This window comes from Schistocerca nitens, chromosome 2 (genome assembly GCF_023898315.1).
Source record: "Schistocerca nitens isolate TAMUIC-IGC-003100 chromosome 2, iqSchNite1.1, whole genome shotgun sequence".
Taxonomy (NCBI): domain Eukaryota; kingdom Metazoa; phylum Arthropoda; class Insecta; order Orthoptera; family Acrididae; genus Schistocerca; species Schistocerca nitens.
The window spans coordinates 978,303,977-978,328,916 of NC_064615.1; the positions used below are offsets into that span (position 1 = coordinate 978,303,977).

Genomic DNA, 24,940 nt, shown 5'->3' on the forward strand with positions numbered 1-24,940 from the left:
TTCTGTTATAATCGTCATTTCTCCCTATGTAGATGGGGTCAAAAAAATATTTTCGCATTCGGAGGAGAAATTTGGTGATTGAAATTTCATAAAAGATCTCGCCACAGAGACAAACGCCGTTGTTTTAATGACTGTCAGCCCAATTCGCTTATCGTATTTGTGACTCTCTCTCCCCTATTTTGCGATAGTACAAAAAGAGCTACCCTTCTTTGAAGTTTTCCGTTGTCCTCAGACAATCGTATCTGGAGAGGATACCTCGCAACAGTATCCCACATGATGACAGAAAAACGAAGTTAAGGCAATCTTAGTCGATTTGATGCATCTTCTAAGTGTTCTGCGATAAAACACAGTCTTCGATTCCACATTTTCTATGTGATGGTTCCAATCTAAGTTGTTCGAAATCGTTATCCCTAGGTATTTAGTTGATGTGACAGCCTCATATTTTGTATTACTTATCGTGTAACCGAAATCTAAAGGGTTGTTAGTACTCAAGTGGATAACCTCACACTGTTCCTTATTCAGAGTTATTGCCACTTTTCGTGTCATACAGATAACATGTCTTTAAGTCATTCTGCAATTGGTTTTAAACGTCTGATGACTTTGCTAAAGTGTAAATGACAGCATCATCTGCAAACACTCTAAGAGGGCTGCTCGGATTACGTCTTAAATTATTTTTATTGATCAGGAAAAGCAGATGGCCTGTAACATTTCCTTGGAAAACCCCTAATATAACTTCTATTTCACTCGATACAGTTTCTCGAGTTACTGCGAACTGAGAGCTTTCTGACAGGAAATCACGGATCCAGTCTCACAACTGACACGACGCTCCACTGACACGTAATTTGATTAGAAGATGGTTGTGAGAAACTGTGTCAAAAGCATTCTGAAATTCCAGAAATATGGAATTAATTTGAGATCCCCTGTCGGTAGCACTTATGATTTCGTATGAATAAAGGGCGAATTGCATTTCACAATAACGATGTTTTATGAATCCGTGCTGGTTATATGTTAAGAGAACTTTTTTCGATAATTCATAATGTTCGCACTTAGTAATGTTCAAACTCCTACTAATCGCGGTCAATGCTATAATTCGGCGGATTACTTCAATTTCATGTCTGGTGTGATCTATGCAGCTTTCCAATCTTTAGATACGTACCATTCATTGAGTGAGCAGCTGTTTATCGTTGCTAAATATGGAGCAAACTTCGAGAAGAACATAAGTGCTATAAGCTTGGACCGAAAGACTCGCCTCTATTAAATGCCGCAAGTTGCTTCGCTGCAGCGGTGGTGTCTACTTGTGTCAGGTTGGTGCATAAATTCGTAGCGTTTTTGTTTTGCATGTTGGTATTCTGGTTACTACGGGTTTATTTATCGATTGTAATTTTTTTTATTTGTACTTTACTGTTGCTATTTGTGTTTATATATTGTCATTTGTACACAGCGAGTGGAGCTGTGGACGCTAGAAAATGAAGGCCATGTGGAGAAATCGGAACAATTCCGACGTATTATTCTGTTTGAATTCAATAGAGGGGTGACCGCAACGGAGGCAGCCAGAAACATTTGCGCCAGGTGTGGGGAAAATGCCATTGGACAGAGCATGGCAAGAAAACGGTTTTCTCGTTTTGAGAAGGATCGTTTCGACATTAGGGACTCTCCACGTTCAGGACGACCTTTAGGGTTGGATGAAGATCGTTTATACGCATTAATCCACAACGATCCACGTCACTATAGTAGAGAACTGGTAAATGTGATGAAATGTGATCGTTTTACCATAGTGTGACATTTGCATGCAATGGGGAAGGTTCAAAAATCAGATGTACGGGTACCCCCATGCTTTAGGCCAAAATCACAAAAATCAGCAGGTGGCCATAAGCGCATCTCTGCTTGTCCGTCATTGATCGGCCAGTGAGCAACACTGACCATTCCTGTCCTGTATCGTGACTGGTGAGGAGAAAATTTGTGTTTATGATGTGCCCAAAAAAAAAGGCAGTAACACCCCATACAAAGACATGCGCGCATCCACAGAAGATAATGTTATGCATCTGTGATCGAATAGCGACGGTATGGTGAACTACGAATTGCTTTCCCGAGGTACAGTCGTGGACAAAACGAGCGAGACCCCTCGCCTTTTCGTTATGCTGATCCGCACAGCTTTAAAGTCTGGTACACAGCGTAACAGGCAAGGAGACGAAGTGCTACCAACATACTGTGCACAGGGGTGAAATTGCAAAACTATCCGAACTATGTCAGACTGTTTTTAATCATGTGTAAGACTATATTAATGCTGATTAGTGTGTTAAACACAACACGTAAATATAAGATATAAATGAAAGAAGAAACGCTAATTAGTATGAACTGTACTAATAAAAATGAATTTCAGCTTATCGAGATAACATAACTGTTTTAGTAATACAAAGTACCGCAGATCGTTACGAAGTGGGAAAATAATATGCGCGTTCGGCTGCAAACCGGTCTCTGTCAACGTTCAGACCAGTCATACTGGTTGGTTCAAATGGCTCTGAGCACTATGGGACTCAACTGCTGAGGTCATTAGTCCCCTAGAACTTAGAACTAGTTAAACCTAACTAACCTAAGGACATCACAAACAACCATGCCCGAGGCAGGATTCGAACCCGCGACCGTAGCGGTCTTGCGGTTCCAGACTGCAGCGCCTTTAACCGCACGGCCACTTCGGCCGGCAGTCATACTGGATTATCGTTCCTGACCTACCATGAAAGTGTGCAAATTTAGCAATGCGTGAAGGTTCACAGCGAAATTCAGTTAAAAATCATTCAGTGCCACACTTAATTCAATTATTGACAGAAGCGGAAAAAGTAGGCCGTAACAAGTATGAAATTCTACGAAAGTTTCATATTGACATCCACAGGGCGACGATACAGAAAAAAGGTAGCAATAAAACGTATTGGGGGCGCGAGAATTTCTTAAAATTGCTTTACTGATAGTCTATCTGCCTTCATCGAGATTAGAACCGAAAACAAACCAGACCTCCCTTGCAGTAGCATACACCTTTCACTACGCTAGCAGACAACCCAGGCAAACAGCCCTCTATTATTACCCCAGACATGAATAAGTCGGCAATTTCGCAATGAAAATGGAAGAATGATCTGCAGTTTCTGTTGCACAGAGCTTTCTGGAGTCAAAAACATGAATTTTCTACCTTTATGTCACCGCTTATGCGACAATCATTCGGGATGTTTATCGAAATAACAAAATATTGTTATTAGGGAGTAAATTTTGTAGGATAATTCTGCACCACCCCCAGGAAATAAACGGCTACATAGCTGCCAAACGTGTTATACAATGTTTCGAATTCTCCATTAGACTCACCACAGCCAGAAAACGTTCATTAGCCGAAGTGTTTCTTAAGCTAGGCACCAATGGGAATGCTCGCACTTCTAAAACGCGGTGACGTTAATGTTGAGATCTGAATTACCACGTGCATACGCAAATGTATTTTATTTGCATTCCTGTAATGATTTGGATCTAAAGCGTAGCTACGAGTAATATGCTGATGTATCGACTGCAGCTAGAACATTTCGAATAAAGAGTAGGGGTAATTATTTATGCGGCCCTCATCTTCAGCAACTGTCGTAGCTATTTTCGTCACCTAAATCGGTAAAAATGGAATCCTATTAGTCTCACTTTCTTGACCGTCTATCTGTCAACCCAACCCTTAAAAACCGTTTACCTCGAGTACTGGTACACATAATAAGCGGAAATGTATCACACTTCCTGCGGTATATGGTCCCTTGGTGGTGTAAAAAAGTGAGCTTCTATGTCATCGCAATCTAAAGATACGGCCGTTTATGTAAAGAAAGTTACGCAAAAGGTCAAAAAATGGCTCTAAGGACTATGCGACCAAACTCATTAGGTCATCAGTCCACTAGACCTAGAACTACTTGAACCCACCTAACCTAAGGACATCACACACATTCATGCCCGTGGTAGGATGCCAACCTGCGACTGAAGCAGCCGCGCGGTTCGTGACTCAAGCGCCTAGATCGCCGGCACGGTAGCTCAATGTGTGCGATCAGAGAGCTGGTTGGCCTCTGTAATAAAAAAAAACTGAGGGGAAGGATCAACAAACGAACTTTAACCGATGTCTTGTGACGTCTGCGACGACCAAAGACAACGAACAAGACGAAAAAAAAAAAAAAAGCACCGCTCGGCCACCGCACCCGACGAAACCCTTTTCACTTCATGTATAATGATAATACATGCTATCTAGTGAGGATAAACTGTATTCGCCAGCAGCTCAGATCGTTTGATCACGGGACTTTTACGAAGCTACATTCAAATTTTGTTCGAAGCCTTCTGCAACAGCCACTTATAAATACCCTAGGAACGTCGTATGCGATATCCACTTCTGAAGACGCTGGCAGATACTACAGTACTATAACAAGTAGTTAAGAATTTATTGTTATTGGCCCATGCATGACACTTTATTTCCGTATCAATTTAACGCACCTAGGTGGTTGTCTATGGCTGAAAATAATAAACCAAAAATAAAAAAAAAACAGCAAACAACTTCGATGTTCAAATCAAATATAACTCACATGTCGCAATCACAACATAATTTCGTTGTTACATCTACATTGCTACATCTACATGATTTCTTTGCAATCCAGACTTACGTGCCTAGCAGAGGTTTCATCGAACCAACTTCGGACTATTTCTCTACCGTCCCACTCTCAGACTATCAGTAAAGCAATTTTAAGAAATTCTCGCGCCCCCAATACGTTTTATTGCCACCTTTTTTCTGTACCGGCGCCCTGTGGATGTCAATATGAAACTCGCAGAATTTCATACTTGTTACCGCCAACTTCTTCCGCTTCTGTCAATAACTGAATTAAGTGTGGCACTGAATCATTTTTAACTGAATTTTGTTATGAATCTTCACGCATTGCTAAATTTGCACACTTTCATGGTAGGTCAGGAACGGTAATCCAGTATGACTGGTCTGAACGTTGACAGAGACCGGTTCGCAGCCGAACGCGCATATTATTTTGCTAATTCGTAACGATCTGCGGTACTTTGTATTACTAAAACAATTATGTTATCTCGATAAGCTGAAATTCATTTTTATTAGTACAGTTCATACTAAGTAGCGTTTCTTCTTTCATTTATATCTCTTATTTACGTGTTGTGTTTAACACGCTAATCAGTATTAATATAGTCTTACACATGATTAAAAACACTCTGACATGGTTCGGATGGTTTTTCAATTTCACGCCTGTGCACAGTATGTTGGTAGCACTTCGTCTCCTTGCCTGTTATGCTGTGTACCAGACTTAAAAGCTGTGCGGATCAGCATAACGAAAAGGCGAGGGGTCTCGCTCGTTTTGTCCACGACTGTACAGCCATCACTGCTGACATTTACTGACAACAACTGAGGCTTCTTGTAGACACATCCTAAGAACCACGACCAGGAAGACTATCTGAAGTGATGCTACTCCACGATAACGCGCCCTCAGATTTTCACCTTTTCCGCTCTCTATCGAACAACCTTCGAGAAACTTCATTTCCGGATAAACGTGCGTCCCGAACAAGCTTCGATGAGTTTTTCGCCTAAGAACCACGTTATTTCCATAGTCGCGGAATCAAAAAACAATCCAAGTGTTGGCAGACTGTGTAAGTAGGCTATTTAGGTTTTTATATTCGTAACGACACGTAGCGCTCTGTATGAAAATCACTGGCTGTGCTGTGTGCAGTCTGTGGCTGGTTGGCATTGTTGTAATATTCGCTATTGTAGTGTTGGGCTGTTGGATGTGAACAGCGCATAGTGTTGCACAGTTGGGAGGTAAGCCGCCAGCAGTGGTGGATGTGGGGAGTGAGATGGCGGAGTTTTGAGAGCGGCTGATCTGGACGTGTGTCCATCAGAGACAGTAAATTTGTAAGACTGGATGTCATGAATCTCTCTCTCTCTCTCTCTCTCTCTCTCTCTCTCTCTCTCTCTATATATATATATATATATATATATATATATATATATATATATAATGACTTTTCAACACTATTAAGGTAAATACATCGTTTGTTCTCTATCAAAATCTATTATTTGCTAACTATGCCTATCAGTAGTTAGCGACTTCAGTAGTTAGAATCTTTTATTTAGCTGGCTGTATTGGCGCTCGCTGTATTGCAGTAGTTCGAGTAACGAAGGTTTTTGTAAGGTAAGTGATTCATGGAAGGTTTAGGTTATTGCTAGTCAGGGCCATTCTTTTGTAGGGATTATTGAAAGTCAGATTGCGTAACGCTAAAAATATCGTGTGTCAGTTTAAGCACAGTCGTTTATAATTTTTCTAAGGGGACGTTTCAACTGTTGTAAATAGTGGAGAAGAATATACACTACTGGCCATCAAAAATGCTACACCAACAAGAAATGCAGATGATAAACGGGTACTCATTGACAAATATATTATACTAGAACTGACATGTCATTACATATTCACGCAATTTGGGTGCTTAGATCCTGAAAAATCAGTACCGAGAACAACCACCTCTGCCCGTAATAACGGCCTTGATATGCCTGGGCATTGAGTCAAACAGAGCTTGGATGGCATGTACAGGTACAGCTGCACACGCAGCTTCAACACGATACCACAGTTCATCAAGAGTAGTCACTGGCGTATTGTGACGAGCCAGTTCCTCAGCCACCATTCTCCAGACGTTTTCAGTTGATGAGAGATCTGGAGAATGTGCTGGCCAGGGCAGCAGTCGAACATTTTCTGTATCCAGAAAAGACCGTACAGGACCTGCAACATGCGGTCGTGCATTATCCTGCTGAAATGTAGGGTTTTGCAGGGATCGAATGAAGGGTAGAGCCACGGGTCGTAACACATCTGAAGTGTAAGGTCCACTATTCAAAGTGCCGTCAATGCGAACAAGAGGTGACCGAGACGTGTAACCAAAGGCACCCCATACCATCATGCCGGGTGATACGCCAGTATGGCGATGACGAATACACACTTCCAATGTGCGTTCACCGCGATGTCACCAAACATGGATGCGAGCATCATGATGCTGTAAACTAAACCTGGATTCATCCGAAAAAATGACGTTTTGCCATTCGTGCGCCCAGGTTCGTCGTTGAGTACACTATCGCAGGCGCTCCTGTATGTGATGCTGCGTCAAGGGTAACCGAAGCCATGGTCTCCGAGCTGATAGTCCATGCAGCTGCAAACGTCGTCGAACTGTTCGTGCAGGTGGTTGTTGTCTTGCAAACGTCCCCATCTGTTGGCTCAGAGATCGAGACGCGGCTGCACGATCCGTTACAGCCATGCGGATAAGATGCCTCTCATCTCGACTGCTAGTTATACGAGGCCGTTGGGATCCAGCACGGCGTTCCGTATTACCCTCCTGAACCCACCGATTCCATATTCTGCTAACATTCATTGGATCTCGACCAACGCGGGCAGCAATGTCGCGATACGATAAACCGCAATCGCGATAGGCTACATTTCGACATTTACCAAAGTCGGAAACGTGATGGTACGCATTTCATCTCCTTACACAAGGCATTACAACAATGTTTCACCAGGCAACGCCGGTCAACTGCTGTTTGTGTATGAGAAATCGGTTGGAAACCTTCCTCATGTCAGCACGTTGTAGGTGTCGCCACCGGCACCAACCTTGTGTGAGTGCTCTGAAAAGCTAATCATTTGCATATCACAGCATCTTCTTCCTGTCGGCTAAATTTCGCGTCTGTAGCACGTCATCTTCGTGGTGTAGAAATTTTAATGGCCAGTAGTGTATTATTGATGACTAAACTTGCTGTTAAGTGTATCTGTTGTATTTATTAAACTTATGAAAAACGCTACGAACTTATGCATCAGCCCAATAAACTTCTCATATTGGCAGCTGTTCTTGATTCGAATTCTGTAATATTGGGCCTTTAAAATCCGTTGGAGGGCAATGTTGCGCGTGCCGATGTTCCGTTGACGTAATGTTCTGTAGGGTCAGTTCACAGAAAGCGTGCCGGCAGCGAGTACAGAGGGCAGATATTTTTATCGGTCACGGTCAACGTCGGCGCGTGTGGGGCAGGCAGTCTGTTTTCCTTCCGCCAGCAGCCGTCATTATCGCGGTCGCTGTACGGCAGCACGGAACGCTGATTGGTGCTCTGCACAGGGAACATGTCGGCCTGGGCAGCCAGTAGCCTGCCTGCTATCCATGTTAATCGTTTTAGGTCACGCCCCACCTCGGAGGCAAACCGCTTCCGTGCTCCAGTGGTTGCCCTGAGATCGCTGAAGTTAGATTCGCGGTGAGCACATGAATTTTTTTTTTTTTTAATGAGGCAGGGAATGCTGTTACGGCGTACATTTAGCTGACTAAACGAATTTGTAAGGAAGTAGACATGCTAGCCGCCGTCAGGCTTGCAAGAAAGTGAGAGCCTCACGACATATGCATATAGGAGTACTTTTCTTTTGCTGTTGCTAGTGATAGTTCTTACACTTTCGTTCTATATAAATAACAACAGCAGTAAACAAAGGAAAAGGAATGTATGGGCAACCATGGTTTATTTCTGGTGGTGAGGGTAGACTATCAGGTTTTCACAGTAAATTTCAGTGCCGAATCCTAGGTTTGTTATAAGCCAGAGAGCAAACATACATAGCATAAACATATCAGTTTTATTTTTTCAGAGTCTATACCATATTTCGCAGTCCTCTGGTTCTGAGCATAGTGGAAGGTCTAAACCATAGGCTCAGACCGCTGTGCGACCGTGTGGGATGCGAATTGCTCTTCCCCCGCTATCGGGTACAGCATTGTAGGGTTCTCCTTAAATAAGTCAGGCGTGCACTATACACAGGTAGCGGCTACTAGGGTGGTGGAGTACGTGTGGCGTACACATGGGGCATTTTTAGGTTAGAGAACCCCTCCCATGGGATCAAAGATGATTTGCCTGTTAAATCAGCCACAACGACGTCAGAAAATCTTGGTCCTCGCAGATCAGAGATAGAAAAGATTAATATGATTTTAGTAAACTGCAGGAGCATCCAAGAAAAGGTCCCAGAATTAGTATCGCTGACTGAAGGATATAATGCACAGATAGTATTGGGAACAGAAAGCTGGTTCAAACCAGATGTCAATGACAACGAAATCTTAAGTTCAGATTGGAATGTTTATCGTAAGGATAGGTTAGGCGCCAATGGTGGTGGCGTGTTTATTGCAGTAAGAAATGCGACAAAATCAAGGAGGTTACCATGGATTCGGAATGTGAATTAATCTGGGTGAAATTTAGTATTAAAGAACGGTCAAAAATGGTGATCGGATGCTTTTATAGACCACATGGGTCAGGATCTGTAATTGTAGAGCGCTTCAGACAGAACTTGCAGAATATCATTAGTAATTTTCCTGATCATGCCGTTGTAATAGGGGGTGACTTTAACTCGACAGGTATAGATTGGGAGTGTTATGCCATCAAAACTGGTGCCAGAGAGAGGGAATCATGTGGCATTGTTCTGGATGACTTGTCCGAAAAATTACCTTGAGCAGACAGTTAGAGAACCAACTCGTGAGGGTAACGTCTTAGACCTCCTGGCAACAAATAGACCTGAACTTATCAAATCTGTTAACGTAGAGGAAGGTATCAGTGATCATAAGGCTGTCACAGCATCTATGACGATAGGTACTACAAGCAATGTTACGAAAGGTAGGAAGATATATTTGCTCAGCAAGGGTGACAGGATACAAATTTCAGAATATCCCAGCAGTCAGCATCAAATATTCGGTGATGAAGACGAAGATGTGGGGAACAAACGGAAAAAATTCAAAGGAATCGTTCAATATGCCCTAGACAGGTATGTTTCGAGTAAGGTTTTAAGGGATGGGAAAGACCCATCATGGTTTAATAGCCGTGTTAGGAAAGCGCTACGTAACCAAAGAGCACTTCATCTCAGTTTCAAGAGAAGTAAAAACATAGCTGACAAACAAAAGCTGAACGAAGCGAAAATGAGCGTAAGGAGAACAATTGAGAGAAGCGTTCAATGATTTTGGAAGTAAGACGTTGTCAGCAGACCTAAGTAAAAACTCTTTAAGAGATTTTGGCCGTATGTAAAATCAGTAAGCGGGTCAAAATCATCTATTCATTCTCTCAGCAACCATACGGCACTGAAACGGAAGATAACAGAGCGAAGGCCGAAACACTGAATTCGGTCTTCCGAAGTTGTTTCACCGCGGAAGATCATGACACTGTCCCTCACTCTTATGCTGAAGAATTATGACATTTTTGGAAAATGAACATCTCCTCTATAAAAATCGACATGGATTCCGCAAACAGAGATGCTGTGAAACTGAGCTCGCTCTGTTCCTCCATGAGATCCACAGCGCAGTGGACCACGGCGCTCAGGTTGATGCCGTGTTACTTGATTTTAGGAAGGCATTTGACACCGTCCCGCATTGTCGTTTAATGAAAAAAATACGAGCTTAAGGAGTATTGGAGCGGACCTGCAATTGGATTCAAGACTTTCTTGCAGATAGAACTCAACACGTCGCTCTTACTGGAACAATATTGACAGATATAAAGGTAATATCCGGAGTACCACAGCGAAATGTGATAGGACCGTTGCTGTTTACAATACATATAAATGATCTAGTAGAAAGCGTCGGATGCTCTTTAAGGCTATTCGCAGATGATGCAGTTGTCTGTACCACAGTAGCAATGCCAAAAGATAGTAAGAATGACCTGCAGAGAATTGATGAATGATGCAGGCTCTGCAAGTTGACCATGAACGTAAATAAATGTAACATATTGCGCATACACAGGAAAAGAAATCCACTACTGTACAGCTACACTATTGATGACAAACAGCTGTAGACGTCGTCTGCCGTAAAATAACTAGGTGTAAGTATCCAGAGCGACCTTAAGTGGAATGACCACATAAAACAGATATAGGGAAAAGCAGACACCAGACTCAGATTCATCGGAGGAAACTTAAGGAAATGTAACTCATCCGCGAAAGAAGTCGCTTGTAAGGCGCTTATTCGCCCGATTCTTGAAGAGTGTTCATCTGTCTGGGACCCCTATCAGGTAGGAGTGATAGAGGAGATAGAGAAGATCCAACAAAGAGCGGCGCGTCTCGTCACGGGATTGTTTGATCGGCTCGAGAGCGTTACGGAGATGCTGAACAAACTCCACTGGCAGAGGTTAAAAGAGAGGCGTTGTGCATCTCGGAGAGATTTACTATTGAAATTTCGCGACAGCACTTTTCAGGATGAGTCAGAACGACATATTACCCCCCCCCCCCCCTCCCCCACATACATCTCGGGTATTGACCTTTTGAAGAAAATTCGAGAATTTAGAGCCAATGCAGAGGCTTACCGACAATCATTCTTCCCACGCACTATTCGCGAGTGGAACAGGTCTGGACGGATCGGGTAATAGTGCCAAAAGTAAAGCCATCAGGTGGCTTGCGGTGTATGATGTAGATGCAGGAAGAAATTTGTTCCTTGTTGATGTAAGTCATTTGCCTATTGAGAAACATTTCGCCTATTCTACTGTTGATGCTTAATTGATGTCTTTCGCTTTATATCTACGTCCTCGTCGACCACAATTTTATAGAAATAGAAATATGTTCTGGTAGAACATGAGCCTGGACAAAAGCCCGAAAGATAACAGAGGTGGATAAATGCGAGAATTATCGTAGAATCAACTAAACAGCTCATGCATCTACATTGCTGACAAAAATAATATACAGAAGAACAGAAGAGAAAATTAAGGATCTGTTGGATGGCGATCACTTTGGCTGTACGTAAGGCAAAAGCCCCACAGCGCCAATTCTGACGTTGGGTCTGAAAATGGAAGCAAGGCTTAAGAAAATTCAAGACACGTTCAAATGATTTGTCGACATAGAAAAAGTGTTCAACAGCGTTAAATGGTGCAAGACGTTCGAAATTCTCAGAAAAATTGCTGTAAGCTGTAGGGAAGACTGATGACGCACAATGTGTTTGACAACCAAGTCGAGAAGAAATGTTGGAAATGAAATAAGGGTTCAGGATTGAAATCAAATTCAGGGTGAAAGGATATTAATGATAAGATTCGATGGAGACATTGCTATCCTCAGTGAAAGTGAGGCGAAACTGAAAGCGAGGAATAATTACAGGACACACTGATTGGTACGAAACCCAGTATCTAATGTCTGTGCATTGAGAGCGAACTGAAGAAAGACTAAATTAATGAGAAGTAGCATAAATGAGATTAGCGATGCACTCTCACTTTCATGGTAACGACGCTGGTGCACGATTTTGGGACTGTTAGGGAATAGGGACGGGTAAGAAAAGAGATTTCTTGATTTGAAGAAAGACGTGAGCAGAAGGTTTCGAGGGTATATGTCAGAGATCATTTTAGATAGGGTTTTTTATGGAAAAGATGTGATGAGGAGCCCCACTCGAGTTGTTGAATAGGGACGGTGAAGATGGGTCCAGCATTGGAGAGGACCGGGAACTTCTGTTAGAGCTGGATGCGTGGGTAGACCTCTAGGTTTGTATTTCGCGAAAGTTCTTAAAGTTTCGGTATGCCGGCCGCTGTGGCCGTGCGGTTCTAGGCGCTTCAGTCTGGAACCGATTGACCGCTACGGTCGTAGGTCCGAATCCTGCCTCGGGCATTGATGTGTGTGATGCCCTTAGGTTAGTTAGGTTTAAGTAGTTCTAAGTTCTAGGGGACCGATGACCACAGATGTTAAGTCCCATAGTGCTCAGAGCCATTGGACCCAAAGTTTCGGTATCACTGGTTTTGGAAAATGATGTGATGGTGCGGCGCCGCAAAGTACCAAGGCTGATAATCAGACAGGTGATTACTGTCACTTTGGTGGGAGACATGATGGGAGAGAGGAGAAATTAATAAGTTGCCAATGGATTCGGGTGGGGGAGGGTAGACATATATGGGCTACAAGGCTGACGACTGTTCTTCACATATAGGACGTCAAACAAGTTTGTGCACTGTGATTCTGGTAGCAGTTCATTTCATTGCATCATTCCAATGTAGTTTTGCATCTTCTGCTTCGCAGTATCTCGTACCGGGTAGTTGGAGCTTATTTATGTATGGTATTGGAATGGTTATTCTTCGGGTATCGGAATATATTTGCGGCGAATTCCGCTGCCAAAAGTTGTGTTGCTTACTCCCTCTGTCGTCTAGGTGTTGATTCATCCTGGAAATCGTCACCAATTGACAGCTACCACCACCCACTAGCGTTCTTCTTAGCTCTGTTTTACTAACAGTGCACGGCGTCTCTTTTCGATAGCCACACTGTTACGTTACGGCTTGTCAAATGACAGCGTGGAAGTCACACCGTCATACAAATGGCATACAGCGCCATATTTCCACCCGGTGGCCAAAACTGAAACTAATTCGTTTCCCAGCGAAAGTCAGTCCCGCATTAACGCATTAGCATACCTACCAAGTATCGCTGCTGTACGATAATTACAGCCCACAGTGGAGCTCCTTGAGTAGCCGCACTTTAATTATATCCACTCGGTACATCGTCCTTATTAGTCTTCTCCTTTCTTTTAATTTGGCCTTTGCGTGATGCAGTTGAGCCGCGATAAAATAAATTTAGCTGTTCTTCCTCTGGCTGACACAGATTTCATAAGGATTTTAAAATAATTAAGGCTCTTCTTACGTTGGTAATCAAAACATGGAGGCAACGTGACGCCAACCGACCAGGAGTTATTCTTCAAAATCATCATGGTCCACCCTAAAATAATTTTCCTTTTTGTGAGCCGGTCTGAAATTGTTGTCCAACTGTTAGAAAACTGTTGTACAGTAACCCAGACCTGAGGATCTTCGGGAATCCTTTATACCTAATGACGGGGACTTTGAAAGTAATAGTTTCGACTGAAACTGCATAGATATGCTGGGATTAATCCTCCGATGGTCTTCTTGACATTACAATTGCTTCAACAATGCACATCCGCTTCTTCCAAACATTTAGCGAATACGACGTGTTTAGATGCTGTAGCAGTGTGTTAATACTCTCGGTCGCACACTGTAGGGGCAATGAGGACGCCCCCTCAGTGTTTTCGATGAGAAGTGTTTCATCACCCATCACACAGCTTGGACTATGTTCCCTCTGATGTTCATCTCCGCTCATATGAATCGCTGACTATGAAGACATCATTTTTGGCACAGACAACGAGCTTCAGACCAGTGTAGAGAAGGGGCAGAAAACACAGGTGGCTGCTTTCTAAGACGAGGATATTGGGAAATTGGTACAACGCTACAACAAATGTCTAAATCGAAGCAGCGACTCTGTAGAGAAGTAACTGGAAGGTGTAGGAAACTATTGCAAATAAAACAATTTTGATTTTCACTGTGGTTGCAATTTCACGATTGATCGGACATTTTTCGGATAGCAGTCGTACCTTTAGAGAGGACTTCCTAACATTTAAATTTATATTCGATGTTAGCAGATTTTTTTTTTCAGTGACGCTTCTTTTAGCTCGGCCAGTCTGCGTTTTATATCCTGCTGCTCCGGAAAGCATCAGTTATTTTGCAGCCCAAGAGGAAAAACTCATCTCTCATCTACTACCTTCGGTATTCATTTTATAATTTGATTCCCTCAGCGTTGAGTGATTTAAATCAACTACATGTCATTACCAGCCGACCGTTCTAGGCGCTTCAGTCTGGAACCGCCCGACCGGTACGGTCGGAGGTTCGAATCCTGCCTCCGGCATGGATGTGTGTGATGTCCTTAGGTTAGTTAGGTTTAGGGGACTGATGACCTCAGATGTTAAGTCCCATAGTGCTCATAGCCATTTGAACCATTTGTCATTACCCTTGTTTCACTTTTGTTAATATTCGTCTCATAATCTCTTTTCGAGACACTATCCATTCCATTCAACTACTCTTCCAAGTCCTTCGAAGCTTTTATTTTCTATCACTGAGTGTCAGCTCCCTTTTCAACTTTCTCCTCGGTTTCCTTTGTAGCTTGCTCAATACACAAGTCTAATAACTTTGGGATAGGCTACAGCTACTCAACTACGACTCCCATTTCATGTCCTCTGAGACAACGACAATTTGGTTTATGTACAAGTTGTAAATGATCTTTCTCTCTCTGTTTCTTTTTATCCCTGATACCTTCACAATTTCAAAGGATGAAGCCCAGTTACCATTGTCACGAGCTTTCTCTAGATCTTCAAATGCTATAAACGTAGGTTTTCCCTTCTTTAATCTACCATTGTTGTCTATCTTCTAAGGCAAATCGTAGACTCAGTTTTGCCTCTGATGTTTGTACGTTTCTACGGAACCCAGACTGAACTTACCCAGTGATGGCCCCTACCACTTCTTCGAACCTTCTGTAAAGAATTCGTGCCAGTATTTTGCAACCAGTGCTTATTACTCTGGCAGTTTTTTAATAGTCACATCTGTCAGCACCTGCCTTTTATGGAATTGCATTATTACTTTTTTCTTGAAATCTAAGGGCATTTCACCTGTCTCATATAGAGTGTTTTTTTAAAAAAGTGCAGAATACTTTAAGAGGTGGCACTACTGCTCGAAACAGGAAAAATAAGTCCAATAAAAATGGGTCCGGAAACGCATGCTTTCTGAGATAAACACGTGTTTATAGGATGGGCTGCGCGATGCTTGGTTACGGATACTAGCACAGTCGTTGCATTAGCCGCGCGGAGTGGCCGCTCGGTTAGAGGCGCCATGTCACGACCTGCGCGGCCCCTGGCGCCGAAAGATTCGAGTCCTCCATCGGGCATGGGTGTGTGTGTTGTCCTTAGCGTTAAGTTAAAGTTAGTTTAAAGTAGTATGTAAGTCTAGGGCCCGATGACCTCAGCAGTTTGGTCCCTTAGGTATTCACACACATTTGGGCATTCGTTGCGTTGGCGCTCAGTCAGATGTGTCGGCAGGGTACTATGATGTCTTACACACAGTACTCTACCTACCATTAGGTGGTCTGGAGTAATTTGTGTGGTTCGAGTCGTGTTGTAGGCTTCATTAGTTTTCGTCGTGCTCGTGTGCATTATTGTACAATACTGTCAATCCTGGATACGTATCATGGTGTTTTACCTTCTTCCAATCGCGGATTCACTTATGTTTTACTGATATTGCGCTATTTGTACTGTAGTGCAAGTTAATAATGATGTACACCAGACCATTGTGGAACAGGACAGGCAGACAAACCACTGGTGTCAGTTTGCAACACACAAAGCGTGATTTAATAAAATATAATTGATATCTTTGTTAAGATTTTCCGGCTTGGCTATTAATTATTTAGATTTCTTTTTAGATTAGCACTTATTGTTGCAGACATTCTTCTTTATACAATACTCTTTTCCCATCTTGTTTATTCTTTCCTCTAAAGCAGTGTTTTCTGAACTGTTTCCTTGAATAGTCTCTCCCAAATATTTGAATGTTTTCCTTCTCTGTTTGCCAAATTTCTATTATTAAATATTTGTCATAATTTTTGTTTTCTCTTCAGAAATTCTTATTGACTTTGTCTTCCAGTTGATTGACTTGAACTGTTGCATTTGCCAGGCTTTCAGGAAATATACGAATATATGAGGATGGTATCAGTTCTTCCCGTAAGAACAGATACTATTGGTGATCTTGCAGCTCTCGAAGAATGAAATTACAATGAAATCCAGACCATTAGCTGCTTACAGGCGTTGATAAATATCAACGGGGACAGTTGAAAATGTGTGCCCCAACCGGGACACGAACCCCGCTTACATAGAAGGAGCTCTATCCAAGCGAGCCACAGAGCATAGTGCGACTGCAGGGACTTATCTCTGGCACGCTCCCCGTGAGACCCACATTTCCAACTTACTGTCAACACACTACATTTGTAGTGCTCCTGCCCACTATACTCATTACTCGCGGCAGTCATTCTACCGATTCCCGTAAGTGTTAGAGCAATGTGAGTGCACCCGCACTGAAGGAGATCATTGGCCGCTAAGCCTTTTCTACATTAAGATGGATCTGTTCTTTCGGACATGTCTGGGTTCGAGTCCCGTTCAGGGCACACATTTTCAACAGTCCCCGTTGATATTTATCAATACCCGTACGCAGCTAATGGTCTGGATTTCATTGTAATTTCATTTTTCAGGAAATATGTTAAAATTTACCTCAAATGCTAGGTCATTTATTGCAACACTTCTGTTCGTTCTCCATAGTAGTTATATTCTGAATTTTTTAACTTTTTAATTTCAAATACTTGCAATTTTCTCCACGACACGGTTGAAAGGACATGGAGATGAACCATCGCCTTGCCTGACACGGGTATTTATTTTGAAAGGTCGAGATGTCTCAGCTATAAATTTTACTTTTGAGATTGTGTCTGTCCGAGTTTCTCGGGCAAGGTTTGCCAGCTTATTTCTAATTCCAGACTCATGGATTACTTTATCTGGGGTTCCTTATAAACACAATAGAAAGCTTTTTTTTTAAAATGCAGTAAGTGTTACGGCCATGTCTTTGGAGTCTATTAGTCAGTGACGATTTACGGATTTCAAACTGAAAATCTATTCTGTGTAGGAACTTGTTGTAAACACCTTTTCTTTTCTTTATTGATTTTCAATTCCCCCCGAAGAGGGCGGGCTGGCAGCAGCTTACTACGCTGCTCTACAGCCTACAGCCTTTTTTTTAAAAAAAAAGGAAGAAGAAAGAAACAAGAAAAAACAGGCGATAATATGGTGATTTAAAGTAGAAAATGGCGTAAAAATGCGGGAAGTTAAAACAGAAAGCAAAAGCGGACGGCAATGTTGATAAAATACACAGGAATCAGACAATTAACATAGTAGACACCCAATTAAAAAAATGGCGACAGTCTGGTTTCTGTTCGCAAGTGATAAAAAGCACACCCAGCGACAGTATGATGGCTGTTCGCTACACTTCCCAAAAGACACAACACGGAGCACGCACTGGAAAAACGCACTGTAAAACACTGCACGAAAAAGGCGGCACAAAGATGGCACTCCCGACCCAAGGCAGATGGGGGGGGGGGGGGTGTAAACACCGTTTAAGCGATCTACAAATATTGCACAATGATACGCACATGATCTCTAGCACTATTATTATCTTCCACTCTGTACTGCTAACGGTTAACTTTTCTCTGAAAAAAAAAATACACTACTGGCCATTAAAATTGCTACACCATGAAGATGACATGCTACAGACGCGAAATTTAACCAACAGGAAGAAGATGCTGTGATATGCAAATGATTAGCTTTAGAGAGCATTCACACAAGGTTGGCGCCGTTGGCGACACCTACAACGTACTGACATGACGAAAGTTTCCAACCAATTTCTCATACACAAACAGCAGTTGACCGCCGATGAGTGGTGAAACGTTGTTGTGATGCCTCGTGTAAGGAGAAGAAGTGCGTACCATCACGTTTCCGACTTTGATAAAGGTCGGATTGTAGCCTATCGCGATTGCGGTTTATCGTATCGCGACATTACTGTTCGCGTTAGTCGAGATCCAATGACTGTTAGCAGAATATGGAATCGGTAGGTTCAAGAGGGTAATACGGAACGTCGTGCTGAATCCCAAAGGCTTCGAATCACTAGCAATCGAGATGACAGGCATCTTATCCGCATGGCTGTAACGGATCGTGCAGCCACGTCTCGATCCCTGAGTCAACAGATGGGGACGTTTGCAAGACAACAACCATCTGCACGAACAGTTCGACGACGTTTGCAGCAGCATGGACTATCAGCTCGGAGACCATGGCTGCGGTTACCCTTGACGCTGCATCACAGACAGGAGCGACTGCGATGGTGTACTCAATGACCAACTTGGGTGCACGAATAGCAAAAATGTATTTTTTCGGATAAATCCAGGCTCCGTTTACAGCATCAAGATGCTCGCATCCGTGTTTGGCGACATCGCGGTGAACGCACATTGGAAGTGTGTATTTGTCATCGCCATACTGGCATATCACCTGGCATGATTGTATGGAGTGACATTGGCTACACGTCTCGGTCACCTCTTGTTCGCATTGGCGACAATTTGAACAGTGGACGCTACATTTCAGATGTTTTACGACCCGTGGCTCTACCCTCCATTCGATCCCTGCGATACCCTACATTTCAGCAGGACAATGCACGACCGCACGTTGCAGGTCCTTTACGGGCCTTTCTGGATACAGAAAATGTTCGACTACTGCCCTGGCCAGCACATTCTCCAGATGCCTCACCAGCTGAAAACGTCTGGTCAACGGTGGCTGAGCAACTGGCTCGTCACAATACGCCAGTCACTACTCTTGATAAACTGTGGTATCGTGTTGAAGCTGCATGGCCAGCTGTACCTGTACACGCCATGCAAGCTCTGTTTGATTCAATGCCCAGGCGTATCAAGGCCGTTATTATGACCAGAGGTGGTTGTTCTGGGTACTGATTTCTCAGGATCTATGCACCCAAATTGCGTGAAAATGTAATCACATGTCAGTTCTAGTATAATATATTTGTCCAATGAATACCCCTTTGTCATCTGCATTTCTTCTTGTTGTAGCAATTTTAATGGCCAGCAGTGTAGTCAGTCCTGGTGAGGGTCCTTTGACTCTAGTAATAAATATTGAGTGAATAATCGCTTCCGGTAACAGTGAGTGACTGTGACTGTGACTGTGACTCACCAATGTAGACGATGAGTCGCCGCGCCGTGGTGGTGGAGACGAGCGACTGCGCGCGCGCCTTGTCCACCAGGCCAGCCAGTAGCACCGCCGTCGCCACGTGTCCCACGTGTGGCAGCACCGACAGCACGCGGTCCTGTGGACAAACGTCATCTCTGAGCTTGTCCCATTGTCACCATGTATAGGGGTAGAAAATACATTCAACGACAAAAAGAAAAAGACGCACTACGGAAGAATTATCCGATTGAGACGGAGATCGTTATATGTGATGAACAGTGATGTACATGTACAGTCAAGCAAATGATGTACATCTACATCTACATACATGCTCCGCAATCCACCATACAGTGAGTGGCGGAGGGTGCCTTGTACCACAACTAGCATCTTCTCTCCTTGTTCCACTCCCAAACAGAACGAGGGAAAAATGACTGCCTCTGTACGAGCCCCAATCTCACTTATCTTATCTTTGTGGTCTTCCCGCGAAATGTAAGTTGGCGGCAGTAAAATTGTACTGCAGTCAGCCTCAAATGCTGGTTCTCTAAATTTTCTCAGTAGCGATTCACGAAAAGAACACCTCCTTTCCTCCAGAGACTCCTACCCGAGTTCCTGCAGCATTTCCGTAACACTCGCGTGATGATCAAACCTACCAGTAACAAATCTAGCAGCCCGCCTCTGAATTGCTTCTATGTCCTCCCTCAATCCCACCTGATAGGGATCCCAAACGCTCGAGCAGTACTCAAGAATAGGTCGTATTAGTGTTTTATAAACGGTCTCCTTTACACATGAACCACATCTTCCCAAAATTCTACCAATGAACCGAAGACGACTATCCGCCTTCCCCACAACTGCCATTACATGCTTGTCCCACTTCATATCGCTCTGCAATGTTACGCCCAAATATTTAATCGACGTGACTGTGTCAAGCGGTACACTACTGATTGAGTATTCAAACATTACTGGATTCTTTTTCTTATTCATCTGCATTAATTTACATTTATCTATATTTAGAGTTAGCTGCCATTCTTTACACCAATCACAAATCCTGTCCAAGTCATCTTGTATCCTCCTACAGTCACTCAACGACGACACCTTTTCGCACACCACAGCATCATCAGCAAACAGCCGCACACTGCTATCTACCCTATCCAAAAGATCATTTATGTAGATAGAAAACAACAGCGCACTTCCCTGGGGCACTCCAGATGATACCCTCACCTCCGATGAACACTCACCATCGAGGACAACGTACTGGGTTCTATTACTTAAGAAGTCTTCGAGCCACTCACATACTTGGGAACCAATCCCATATGCTCGTACCTTAGTTAGGAGTCTGCAGTGATAACAGTTTCAGAAAAACTGAATGATTTATTGAAGACAATGAGCTGCACAAACTGAGCAAGTCAGTAACTTGGTCCAGCTCTGGCTCTTATGCAAGCAGTTATTTGTCTTGGCAGTGACTGACAGAGTTGTTGGACGTACTAGTGAGGGATGTTGTGCCAAATTCCGCCCAATTGGCGCTTTGGGTCGTCAAAATCCTGAGCTGGATGGAGGGCCCTACCCCTAATGCTCCTAACATTCTCGATTGAGGAGAGATCGGGTGACCTTGCTGGCCACGGTAGGCTTTGGCAAGTATGGACACAAGTAGAAACTAGCGCCTTGTGAAGGTGGGCATTATCTTGCTGAAATTTAAGCTCAAGGTAGCTTGACATGAAGGGCAACAAAACGCGCCGTAGAGTATCGTGAGCGAACCGCTGTGGGCCAGCCGGAGTGGCCATGCGGTTCTAGGCGCTACAGTCCGGAACCGAGCGACCGCTATGGTCGCAGGTTCGAATCCTGCCTCGGGCATGGAAGTGTGTGATGTCCTTAGGTTAGTTAGGTTTATTTAGTTCTAAGTTCTAGGCGACTGATGACCTCAGAAGTTAAGTCGCATTGTGTTCAGAGACATTTGAACCATTTTTGAACTGCTGTGCCGTAAGGGCACCGCTGATGGCAACCAAAGGAGGAATCCTGCTATGAAACGAAATGGCGTCCCAGACCATCACACCTGACTATCGGGGCATTTGGTGAGCGACGACAGGTTAGTATTCCACCACTGTCGCTGCGTCTTGAGACACGTCTTCGCACGTTATCGGGCTTTATTTGAAGCAGGGCTCATCACTGAAGATAATTCTACTCCAATCAACGAGATCCCAGACCAAATGGGCTCCGCACTACCGCAAACGGGCTTGTTGGTGTACAGAGGTCAATGGTAATCGGGGCGAGGGGCGCCGTGAGCTCAGCCTCGTTTTTGTGAGTCAGCTATTAATGGTCCATGTAGTCACTGAAGCACCACTTTGCAAGTTGGATCGATGATCATGATGAACCGGGGCCTTTGAGTGATCCTTACGCTCTCTCGTCTCATTAGGTTGACCGCTTCCTTATTGGTGCTGTGTTCGGCCATGATTCACTCATTCCTGCCATCGCCGTCGAATAGTCGCATCGCTCCTGTTCAGATGTCGATTGATTGGCCGATTTCTCCACCCTGCACCTTCGAGCCCAGTTACACGTCCTGTCTCAAATGGTGACATCTATACATATTGTTCACGCGCCTGTCTGCGAGGCATAGTTACTGTCCAACTGACTACACGGAATGAAATTCGCAGACTTTATGTTCTGCTGCCAATATATTTCCTGCTACTATCCTCACCAGCTGCACAGTAAAACTGTACTGCAGCGTCACACATTCAACAGTCAAATTCAAATGGCTCTAAGCACTTTGGGACTTAACATCTGAGGTCATCAGTCCCCTAGACTTAGAACTACTTAAACCTAACTGACCTAAGGACATCACACATATCCATGCCCGAGGCAGAATTGGAACCTGTGACAGCAGCAGCAGCGTGGTTTCGGACTGAAGCGCCAAGAACCACTCGGCCACAGTGGCCGTCCATCCATAAGTCAGTCGCCAAAGTTTACAATTTTGCATCTTCCGTTGATACATGGATGAAATTACACTACAGAAAATGTTCAACTGCTGCCCTGGCCAGCACATTCTCCAGATCTCTCACCAATTGAAAACGTCTAGTTAATGTTGGCCGAGCAACTGGCTCGTCACAATACAGCAGTCACTACTCTTGATGAACTGTGGTATCGTGTTGAAGTTGCATGGGCAGCTGTACCTGTACACGCCATCCAAGCTCTGTTTGACTCAATGCCCAGGCATATCAAGGCCGTTATTACGGCCAGAGGTGGTTGTTCTGTGTACTGATTTCTCAAGATCTATGCACCCAAATTGCGTAAAAATGTAATCACATGTCAGTTCTAGTATAAAATATTTTTCCAATGAACACCCGTTTATTATTTGCATTTCTTCTTGGTGTAGCAATTTTAATGGCCAGTAGTTTATGTTCTGAACGCTGTGCGGATGATGTAAGTTAGGTTACCTCCCATAAGGTGTATGAAATTCTTTACAGGCCAGTTGGATTTCGCTCACCCTTAGTTCGTACACTGCCGGAAAAAATGCGCCACCATCAGGAATTATGTACCGTGGAACCAGGCAATAATATGGGCATACTAATGGGCTGTAGTTCTAGTGATTCGTTCGTCACGGTCATCGGCGATCCGATGACACTCAGAAGGCCTGCTGTGTGCCCTCTGTTTCGACTCTTTAGGTAGTAACTGTGCTGAGTTTAAGGGTGCACAGTGTTTGCGACATTCATTCTATCTTATAGCCATCCCTCCCAGATGAACAGCTTCAGGCATTTGAAAGAGGCCGGATTGTGCGCCTGTGGGAAAGTGGATGAACATATCGACGGATTGCTGCACATGCTGCGCACAGCGCATCGGTAGGGTATCCCTGTTTTCAACAGTGGTCTATGGAGCATTCCCGCACCTTTAGACCCGGTTCTGGACTTTCGAGTAGTACAGACGTACTTCAAGATCGACGCTTTGTGCGAGCAGCGGTAGCCGACCGAACGTCATTTAGGGGCGAACTCTGGTACATGTTACACCTGCTGCGCCATCAGAAACTATTTGGAACCGTCTCCTTGTAGCAGGACTAAGATCACAAGTGCCTCTGTGCAGGCGACCATTGACACCATCAAGTATGGCTGCTCTAGCGTCGCGAAAGAGTGGATTAGGTAGTGGGATGGCGCTGTTGTCTTCTGTGATGAGAGTGGGTTCTGTCTGTATGTGAGCTCCCTACTCCAGAGTGTATTCGCCCACTAAACACAGAGCCCATCCCATGTTTTATGCTCGACAGGGAGGTGATGTGCACTTTCAGGACAGTGAATGTTCAGATACGGATGTTGCGACACAACATTCTCTTCGGGGTACATGACGACTGCCCTGGCCAGCAAGATCACCAGATGTCTCGCCAACTGAACACATTGTAAGGTGGCGTGGTCTCCTGACCTTCATTTCTTACATATTCCGTCCTCACAGTCGTAATCTGCACATCAAGACGCTTCATTCGAACCCAAACTCGATAAGGTAGAGTCAATTTTGTATGAATTCATGTAAGCGATATGCAAATCTAATAAGAAATCGCAAGTGCGCACCAAGGTTGAAAAAGTCGAGGCTGGCGTACACAACATGATGGTCACAGGAATTCTCGTTCTAATGAGGCAACCAGCTTGCTGGAAGGCCCGTCCCTTCAGAGGGGTGAGTCAACACACACCTACTTCGGCCGGAGCGACTGCCCAGAGAGGGGACAGCTTTTGCCAGACCGAATGGATAAAGACCCCCGTGTTCGACTTAAAATCGAATTCCGCTACATTGTGTGGGAGCGCCCAGAAGACGCATTTTTTGATGGACCGACTACGTAGTTACGGAGTTCTCACAGGAGGACAGTATATGCCTAACGGAGATGCTACATATTTCCGTAATGGTCGACTTAATCGAAACGTCATTCTCCCATTTAGAAGAACAACGCTGACTGGCGGAATTTTTGTGATGCAAAGAGCCAGAGGAGTGAGGGAAGACAGCGAATGATATACCCTTGCAATTTTTCCAGAGAAAGGGGCCGTTCCGTTTGTCGCTCTTGGAGCGGGAACATGTAACGAGAGCGAGTGCGCTCGTACGTGTACGCAAAGAGCGAGGAACAAAGTCTCTCCTCAGTACTTCACTGGGAGAGCACCTCTGTCGTTAGCGAATCGGAGTGATACTCTATATTGAGTCGCTCGTGATTAAGCGTTGTTCATTGTGTTGGCCGCCACACTTATTGTGCGGTGTGAACACATACAGAGTACTAGTTAAACGCCTGCGAGAGAATATTGAGTGGCATTGCACACTCACAATGTATGGGACATGATGAAGAGGGAACTTAATTCGTTCTTCAGGATCTCCAGGAACTATTGCCGAATTGCAACAA

At 44.0% G+C, this 24,940-nt stretch overlaps 1 protein-coding gene across 1 annotated transcript in view; it reads right to left on the bottom strand.

Moving 5' to 3' along the window:
* Positions 1–24,940, bottom strand: part of LOC126235484 (uncharacterized transporter slc-17.2-like) — a 353,312-nt gene that overhangs the window by 93,014 nt on the left and 235,358 nt on the right. The window contains exon 6 of the mRNA XM_049944205.1: positions 19,594–19,726. Within this exon, the coding sequence (XP_049800162.1) occupies positions 19,594–19,726 (133 nt within the window). The remainder of the gene's footprint in view (positions 1–19,593; positions 19,727–24,940) is intronic.